Source organism: Anarrhichthys ocellatus, unplaced genomic scaffold, assembly GCF_004355925.1.
Source record: "Anarrhichthys ocellatus isolate YVR2014 unplaced genomic scaffold, GSC_Weel_1.0 scaffold86, whole genome shotgun sequence".
NCBI classification, from domain to species: domain Eukaryota; kingdom Metazoa; phylum Chordata; class Actinopteri; order Perciformes; family Anarhichadidae; genus Anarrhichthys; species Anarrhichthys ocellatus.
In genome coordinates, this window is record NW_022280116.1 from 1,237,183 (window position 1) to 1,247,076 (window position 9,894).

The 9,894-nt window shown below is 42.5% G+C and overlaps 1 protein-coding gene across 3 annotated transcripts in view; it reads left to right on the forward strand.

Annotated features, from left to right (window-relative positions):
- The window catches only part of col18a1a (collagen type XVIII alpha 1 chain a), a 76,038-nt gene that overhangs the window by 25,722 nt on the left and 40,422 nt on the right, over positions 1-9,894 (forward strand). For 2 of the 3 annotated variants that reach the window (XM_031874996.1, XM_031874997.1), the window contains exon 1: positions 7,556-8,128. The exons of the other annotated variant lie outside the window; for it this stretch is intronic. In XM_031874996.1, coding sequence (XP_031730856.1) covers positions 7,777-8,128 — 352 coding nt within the window. In that variant the 5' untranslated portion in view covers positions 7,556-7,776. Of the gene's footprint in view, positions 1-7,555; positions 8,129-9,894 lie in introns of those variants that run through there. 3 annotated transcript variants of the gene reach the window in all.

Below are 9,894 nucleotides of genomic sequence, written 5' to 3' on the forward strand. Positions count from 1 at the left end.
CTCTCCTGCCGACTGCACACAATCATGCACAAGCAAACAAATCTTTTTTTGCAGCATCTTGACCACGTGCCTCATCTGCCCCCGAGGCTGTTGACAGGCCTTACTGACGGTGTGTTTGACTTTCCGCAGGTGTGTTTTCATTCGGGGAGCACCACCTGTCGAGCAAGGTTTGCTTTTTTTGCAGCAGCGAGGATGTGGGACGCCGCATCAAAGAGCCGCTGATTTTACTGATCATTGTGAGCCATTTTACACCTGTCAACATCTTTGTCTTCGTGAGATAATGCGGCCGCGTATACCAAGAGTAAACTGTTTGTCCTAGGACGCTCCATGGGATGAAAAAACAACAACATAAAGAACTGCTTTCCTTCTATTGGGGTTGCATTTGAAATGTAGTTTGGCATCAATCAGTTTATAATAGACAGCTGAGGCAAGGCTGTGTGGTCAATGCAGTACCGTCACTGCGACGAGGTGTGGCTCACATTGTGGCCACTAGAGGGAGCTATTTCCCCACAGCTACCACCCCAAACACATGATGTGAAGGGATACGAAACACCAGCACAATCAGATTTTCCTAACCGGCTGCTTGTTATTTGTGATGCAGCATGTGGTCCTCTGCTTAGTATGTGCGAATACGCTTCCTTTCCAACATTCCTAGAAAATCACCTAACACCTTTAATAGATGACAATAACGCGCTTCCATAAAGCAGACACAAAAAAGTCAAAGTGTAAAAAGTTACCTTTTCTGAGCCAACACACATGTAAACATCTATTAGAGTAAAGTTCTCTGCAGCTTCCGCCTGTCTCCTCTTTGACGTTTAGTTTGAGGCAGAGGAATCTATACGGCGTCTCTGTCATTAGTTGAGACAACACCTCCCAGGCATCGCGGGGCAATTACAGTTAAGATATTTCCGGATGCTCTGACTTCACCGCGCACTAATTAGTGGAATCGTTGCAGGCAGAAGAAAGTAGTCCTTTTAGAGTGGGGATTTTTTAAGGGTGACGGCAAGGGGGTTTCAATCCTCGGGTCATTTCCTGCATCACTCCTCTTTTTAAGGCCATGTCATGTTCCATGTTATAGTCTACCAAGGTGATTCCTTTACTGTGTTATATTCAGGTAGATAATAAAGCAGAATTAATTGAAATTTCCTGGCCTTAATACAATTTGAAAATGATGTCTTGATAACTATCATATGTTAAGTTATTATAGTTTTAGTTTATTTAACATAAATATTTCTCTTTCTTGCTGGTGTATGGGTAGCTCCTTCCCGAAACATACATGTTTCATGTTTGATTAAATCTCAAGCCAAAGACTCAACAAAGGAACCAATCCGTCACTGGTCCTAAGTGGGACTCGTAGTTCAGGGTGCAATTAATGTGCGGAACAGCAGCGTAGCTTTGATCTGCCCTGTTAGATAAGTGATAGCGATTACTGAGAAAAAAAAAATCACATTTCTTCCATGCATTAAAGACGGTGAAACATGTGATCCTCCCTGCCATCCCATATATATATATATATATATATATATATATATAGTACCTCATTTCTATACTGTAACTTTTGTTTTGGCCCCCACAGGCTACTTATTCTGCTGTTGTTATGGAATTTGTCTTATTCAGAGTGACAGCAGAGCTTCTTTCTGCTTGCCTGAGCAGGACTGTGAGGAACCCTGCAGGGCTCTGTCTGCCCAGCTGTCTCTTTCTACAGAATACTGGATTGTTCAGCGGAGACGCTTGAAAGATGCAGCTTAGCTTAGGTTTTTGTTTTTTTTGAGTGGGGGAGTTTCACCTTATCCAAAGCGAGGGTCGAAAAGTACACAGAGTGTCGTTTGCTGTACGGAACGTAAAGGCCCCTGAGGCAAATTTGTGATATTACTATATATATATTTATGCTTAGCAGTCTCTAAAGCAATCAGTTAGTGCTTTTCAACACTGCCTGTATTTTCAGGATTTGATAGGATTGTATTGACAGCTCAGTGCTTACTTTGCCATGTGATGGGCTTTTGGTTGTCAAACTCACTTTCTTCTTTAAGAGTTAGTGCCAGAGGCTTTTGTGAGACAAGTTCTATCACTATTCATTTCCTTTTAAAGGGGAGTACCACTTAGTGACTTAGGCCTTGATCAATACTTGTTACAATTGACATCGATCTCCAAACACAACACAAAAAAACCCCCCAAGAGGACTAATGGCGCTTTCGGACTGCTAATTGCATTGTTGAAACGCATGCTGTAGGTCTCCTCATCTGTTTCAATGGGTCCGCTGCAACCGCTCTGAATGAATACGAAGTGACAAGTAACTCACCCACCCACACAGTCAAAGCTACACTGTAGTATTAACATTGTTCCGTTCATTGACGGTGCCTCTGCCGCGTCACTCGATTTGCGAGAAAGAAAGGCAATCATACTTTGAACACAAACAGATAATTACAGATTACTTTTGTGAAGCCTTTACACTGGACGGCTTGATTCATATTTATTCTTTTCATGCCCACTCCAATGCTAGAGGCTGAATGAACTCTAGCACTCTTCTAAAGTCTTTAGATAATCTCTATTCCATAGACGATGAATTTAAGAAACTCCAACAGTTTGAGTTTACAAAAGCTGTCATGTCTGAATGGAAGACATTTACACTGCAGGCAGGGCTTCTCACTCACAACCTGCTCCTGCAGGCCACTCCAGGACTGCGATAAGTCTTTATTGGTGGGAAACGGGACCCTTTCCCTCCTAATCTGATAGCTATGACCTTCTGACCTCCACTCTTGTTACCCCCCCCTCATTCTGGCTGTCTCACACAGTCAGTGACACACATGCACCGGTTGGAGATCTTAGAGATGTGAGGGAAGACGCCATCATTTGAATCGGGGTCTTTCCGTCAGCCTAAAAACTGTGTTCATCCTCCATTCTCAGGGTCTCTGGATCTGTTGCTGTCTCACTGTCTGGTGCCACCAGGTCTGCCATCTAGCAAGGCTAGCCTGTACTCAATAGAAAGTAAAGTTTTTACATTCTGGCACATACACCGTGTGTTACACTAATTCCCATGAGACTGGAAGAACTAGGGCACGGTACATGACCACAAATTGCTGATTGTGCCTTTTTAAAAGAGGGGATGAGACAAGAGAAAGCACTCCGTTTTCAAGATTCACAACCGGCTTTAAATTTTGCTGGAGAGCCACTGAATAGTGCCTTCACTGAACAGTGATTCACCGCTCTGTTGCAACCTGTTGCTCCGGGATACTGGGTCAGATGAGAGAAGTTGTCTTTTTGGATGGAGAATGGATGCAAATGCAGATTCTTAATGATGGTATCGCAGGCATTTCCTCACGTGTTTTTTTTTAAATTTCTGCAGTTAACTCAAATTGAGATATGTTTACACTGCCGCTCAGCTGTGACATGCTGTATGGCTGCAGCTTAAGCAGGGAAGTCCTGTGTGTGTGTGTGTGTGTGTGTGTGTGTGTGTGTGTGTGTTGTAGCCATATGTTCAATAGTTTGTGTCTGTGTCTCACTGTTTATACTGCTGCTCAGCTGTGACATGCTGTGCGACTGCAGTCCAAGTTTGTGTGTGTGTGTGTGTGTGTGTGTGTGTGTGTGTGTGTGTGTGTGCGCACATGTGTTTCAAACATATGTGCACTGACTTTGTCCACAAGTGTCTGTGCGGACATGCTGATTCGTCTGTGTCATTTAAAACTCCCAGAGCCGAGTGCCTCGGGGCTTAATGCTTGTGTAACGGAGACTACACTATGACTCACAGCGAGAGGTCGCCGACCCCCACTCTCTGAAATAACATCAGTGAAGGTGCAGGGGGGGCTTCCCAAAAGGCCCTTTAGCTGCTCCAAGGCCTACGGAGAATAGACCCCTCACCTTTTCTTTTTTTCTGTATCGACAACCTCTGTTGTAATGTACGTTTAGTTTCACGCTCTTCTGTTTGACTTAAAGTGTTTCCTTGCAGCAGAACCCTTAATGCCTGTAAAGCAATAATTTAAGTGTATATTTTAGATGTTTCAAGAAGCTAAGTGACGGTTCAAGTTAATAGAGAAGGTTTATTGTAATCTGTATGTGTCACGTATACTTTCTCTCTTTCCAGCGGACCTTGTGTTGCACACATATGTCCTCTTATTTTTTTAATTATTCACAAAAATAATATTTAGCTCTAATGACATCGATAGTCTGTACTTGAAATTCAAGATCTGAACGACAGTTTGGCACTAAAATACTGCCGTGCAGTGACAGATAGTTGGACACCTTTGGTCCCTCGTGGATTAAGTTCAGCTGTTTTTTTTTTGTTGGTGTTGTAATTAGTCGATCATTCATCCTCCCATTGATGGTCTCAGGCGTCAGACTCATTCCTGGTCTTGGGTTTCACGCTTTTGTCTGTGTATTGTGAGCACCGACACTGGGGAGGCCTGGAATTTCACTTCTTCCACTGCTCAAACATCTCAGGATTTCACAGGCCGCAGACATCGCACACATTTACAAGGAATACCATTTTGCAGTACATGTACGATAAAGGCTTTTCTTTTCTTAAAGGAGGAGAAATATACAGAATTCATTGGAAAATATTTCTGCCACCACATAAATACATTGGAGGTGAATGGAATTCTATTAGTGGTGCCAAAAGCATTTGGGTGAACTGACCCTTTCCATTACGAGAGATCCCTGCTGAGATTATGGTCCTCTGTCTGCGGGCTGCAGTGACCAGCATGTGAACTAAAAGGCACATTCTGAAACCCTTAAAACATATCTTAACATAACTATATCTTGAACAAATGCATTTTTGAACACTTCATTTCATTGACAACAATTGCCCAGCTGTTATTTTCGATCAATTAACAACAAAATCGTTAGTCCCACAAAGAAACTTTTTTTTTCTTTTATACGAAATAATCCATATTAAAAGGACAGCTCAAGGGGTCAGACACCCTTTGAGTTTGATTTCCCCAGAAAAAGAAGTCTCATCAGCTAAACACAGTTGGTGCGTTCCTTTGTCCAGCCTCTTACTATCTTCGACATACAACACAGTGCAAAGTTTTCAAACATTCTTACTGTAATCACCTGTTAGAATTACAAACGCCACTCTTGAAAACCGGACACAGTGTTGTCAAATAGCTCTTGCAGCCTGTACTCTGTACTGGCAGCAGTACACACATTAAAGGGATGTTGAAAGAAGAGACTTTTGACAAAGTTCAAGGTATGTTATGATATCTGCAGATTACCTGTACTGAAAAAAACTGTCACTCCCAAAGCGCAAAAGTACTACCTTCATTAAGTGCAATTTTACCTTTTCCTTGTCAGGTTTTCCAGTTCCATGGTGACAGGGGTAAAGGCTTGGCCACCCAAGCCTTTTGGCAAGTTTCCCATTTTTAAAGTGTGTACGAACATTTGTAAACTCTGTACCATCTTTTATATTTCAGTGTCGTACAAAAAACATCTTCAGGCTACTCTGAACACTGATTGGAGTCTCACTCTTTTTTTTAGACAGTTTCTTCTTTCCATCGGGATTCTGTGAGTAGTAAAAAGAGCGGAAAGGGACGAGATAAAAGAGCCAATCATGCTGCTGGGGATCCCCACAGGAGATGGAAAGAGTAAAACAGCACACGCACCTCTGCCATCATTAAGTTACATTGATCTGGTTTGAATGAGCCATGTGGAAATTCTTGCAAAAGAAAGTGTCTGCTATTTTTTTTTTTGGTTTCTCCTAACTTATACAATAAGACAATAAACCCTGAGAGGGGGAGCTGATGTTTGAGGCTAATCATTACCTATCACCGAGTTTATTACTCTAGGGTTTATTAACCAAGCCCCTACTATATACATTGTGTTTATTTTGGTTTACAGACTGACTTTGATCACTGAGTTTGTCCGACCACAGAACAATTTGCTGCAAGTGGATGAGAATATGTCTGCAGTCCACTTTTAATGTTTCCTGAAACATTTTGTGTTGTTCCCTTTCTTGGATAGCGTTGTGTGAAAGTCACCTTAAAAATGAGATGTCACTCCTTGTTTTTTTTCTCGAGCAACTGCTGTAATTAAAATGTCTATTTTTGACAGTTTTAGAGTGAACAATTGCTTGGTTAGAGTGTTAACTCCTTTTTGCCTTGAGGGTCAACTAATCTACATTTGCTGTTACTGCAACTCGCCTCTTAGAATTCTGCCTCTGAAATGAGGATAGAAAGCATTAGATCTTCCATTCCTGAAGTAGTATTCTTTATATATTATTTTAGTAGTGGCAAAGAGACCTTTTTTTCTTTTTTGTTCCTTTAACTGATAAATGTTTTTGTAGATAATCTACTAACTCAAGACAATCACAAGTCCCTTTGTCATGTTTGCCCAAAAGGAAGCTGCTTTTCATATGACTACACACAAGATTTTTCTTTCATTGAAAATGTCATCAGGGCAAAAAGCACAAAATAGCTCGGCCTTGTGATACATAAGTGAGCTATACTGTGTTATTTTCTTTTTTCTCACTTTACAATGTCTCTGGTGTTCACCTCCCCCGTTGCGAGGCTAAACAAAAATAATATTGCAGACAGGGGTCAGATGGATCATCAGTGACCCCGGGCCATGACGGAGAGCTACAGGATAAAGTTGTCAAGCTTGTGTCAAGACATTTATGCATCTCAACATAAGCGTCTGGAACCTTCACAGGGATGTTTGCATGCTCTGCACATTTGACCCAGGTTCCTTTCTATCAGCAACTGTGTTTACGTGCAAAAAAGGCCTGCCTTTATTAAAAAAAACCCGGTACTATTGGAGACACACTTGCACAAACCTCCTGATCCTATTATCACTGATCTCCCATTAACCAGATGTTGAGGGTCTCTGTCAACTGATCCCATAGGCAGTGTGAGAAACCAGTCTGAACAAGAAAGTGAGGCCTGAAAACAGGGGTCTTACTTGTATTGGACAATAAATGGCACCATGTAGAGCAGGGGCAATGTAGGCAGGGAAGAGTGGAAGGAAATGACAACGTTATGCCTTGAATTTGAAATGTAAAGACAGATTATGAGCTTCAACTGACTCCGGTGGATTGAATTTATATTTAGTGGTTTTGAATTTGGTTGTTTAGATACATTTGACCAAAATCCCATAAAATGATACAATTGCTGTGGTAATATATTGTTGTTTAGATTATATTTAAACATGTTTACATGTCACAACAACAACTTTGCAGCATAATTGGTTGCATTATTGCAATGGAATGGGACTTGTTTAATCCACAGCTGGGAATTCAGCTCTTTACATTTCAAACCTTCACCACAAAATTGCATTCAAATCTTTTTTGTTGAAATCAGCAAACCACATGAGCACAACTTTTGCTCCCACTGTGTAGTTTCACAGAGTTTGCAGGTTTTTTAAAGCTAGATCTGTAGTTTTCCCATTATCTTGTTTTAACAAAGAGAACGAGTCAAGGGGAACAAATTGCCCTACTCTGTAAGACACTGAAGGCATCAGTATTGTACACTGAAAGGCAAAGCTGCCGTAATTCTAAGGTATCAGTCAGCAGGAGAGATCGCTTTTCACTACTGTGACAAAAGGAGAAGGAGGAAGGAGGAGTTAGGAGAGGAAATATTGCCAGGGCAGCCAATACGGAGGGCACCTCCTCCTGCTCTCCCCCTTTATTCTTTTGAATGGGACACTCCTCTTCACTTTTGCTCTCTGCCTAGTGGAGTGTGTGTGGAGACAGAGCTGAAAAGTGTGTGTGAGGAGTGTAGTGGCAGTGTGGACATGACACAATTCAGTCTGGGAGACTGATCAACTGGGTGGACGTGGTCAAGACTTGATATGATGCCTAAGATGAGGACCCAGTTTGGAGTTTTGTTTTTGTTGACCCTGTGGGTGGTCTACTCTGATGCTTGGTTCTGGACCCGGAGTGGTACTACAACTTTTCCCCCAACAGTGGACCATGAGGGGTCTGGCAGTCCAGCAGGTAGTGGAGATGCACCATCAGAGAACATTACAGGTGTTGCAGCAGAGATCATTGATGAGGGACATGGGATCCAAAAAAATGTGCAGACTTGGGATGAGACCACTGAGGGACTTCGACTGACCACTCTAATACCTACAACACAACCGGAGAATGAACGTGAATCAGAAAAGGGAACAGCAGGGATTTCGTCACGCATACGTAAACCTGGTAATGGCACATCTTCTCTAACGGGTATGGGTTCTGGAGGATCTGATCATTTGAGGTTTGCAGGAGACGTTTCAGGACTTGGATCTGGGCTCGAGTCTGAATTGGCATCAGACACTGGGTCAGGTCTTTGGTCTGGCTCTGGATTCAATTCTGAATCTGGATCTGCAACCGGATCTGAAAGTAGCTGGACAGCTGGCTTTGAAACACAGGGGTTTTCTGAGGAAAACCATCAAGGAGTTGTAATGCCCACTGATCATATGGGGTTAGATAGTGGAGACAGTGTAGTGTCCCAAACAAATGAGATGGAATTGCAAAAGAGTGCCTTGGTAATTCATCACAGCACAGATGAGGGCCATAATCTCGGTAGCACAAAATCAGAGCAAAATCTAGATTTTTCTGTTGAAACCAGCAATAACACAAGAGTAAATAGAAAGCTTAACAGTAGCTCTAATTGGAATGCTAATGACTTTAATTTGACAAAGTATTCTCATGAAATACCTACCCTAGGAGATATACTAAACCCAATTGTAAGCAACAACTCTGTAGAGACTACCCAGGTACCTAAGGACAACCAACTAGTGGAAGTTAGCCAGTTACCAGCTGGTGAAGTAACAGCTAGCCTGCAAACTTTATCTAACCAAGTGTTACAGACTAGACAAGATTCATTTGCTCGCCAGGCACTTTCTACAACCCAAGAACTAACTACTACCCCGATAATGTTTATGACCCAACCACAAACAGCTAGCAGGAAACCAGATACTACCCTAATACCAATAGCTGCCCAATTTCAAGTACCCAGTCTAGCAACTAGCCAGAACGTGAACAGCCAAATTTACCAAATCTTAGATGTTACTCAATCATCAGTAAGTGAGCAAGAGCCTAGCCAAGCAACCATAATTAGACCAACAACTGTAAGTGGGTGGGCACCAGGTGAAAGCCACACAGAAGTAGCTAAATCAGCACTTATCGTAAAATCCCCTCAATGCTTACTGCTTGATACTGCTCTCCCTTTCTGCTCCTCCATGGTTGGGGAAAGGTTTGTTGTGCCCAATTACCTCAACCAGAGCAGTGTGGAGGAAGTCCAGGTACTTCTAAATGAATGGGCATGGCTGTTGAAGTCACGTTGCCACCATAGTTTGGAGTGGTTTTTCTGCCTTCTCTTGGTACCAAAGTGCAGCTCTCTGGTCCCGCTGCCGGTGTTGCCTTGCCGGAGTTTCTGCGAAGTCTTGCGGGACAGTTGCTGGGCACTCTTGGATGAGGGACGCCTCCCTGTGGAGTGCCACACTCTACCAGACGAGGAGGATGATGGGTATCAGTGCTTGTCAGTTAGTAACCAGAAAGGTAACTACTGGTTCAAATGAAACCTAGTTTTGGGATTCATTTTAAACCAGTTTTCAGTATCCTTACCCCCAGTTTGTCTGGTGTTTCCTCCCAATTCCCAATAACCGATACCCACCCAAATAATTTACAGTTATCCCTATCAGCCCAGTCAAAGTCATTAACAATATCTTGATTCCCATGCACAGCAAAACAATTCAGAAGAAAAAATAAGCATGCCTCAACTTTGTTTGTCCTGATGTTGAAAGGTAAAAAGTTCTGGCTGAAGCCTAACAAGCATGGTGCCAGCACTCCTTACATACAGTGTTGCATGTATGTGTTTCCCTTGTCCTTTGGATCGCATGTGACTTACTACTTGAAGGTCATTATAACACACATGCGCACACACACACACACACACACACACACACACACACACACACACACAC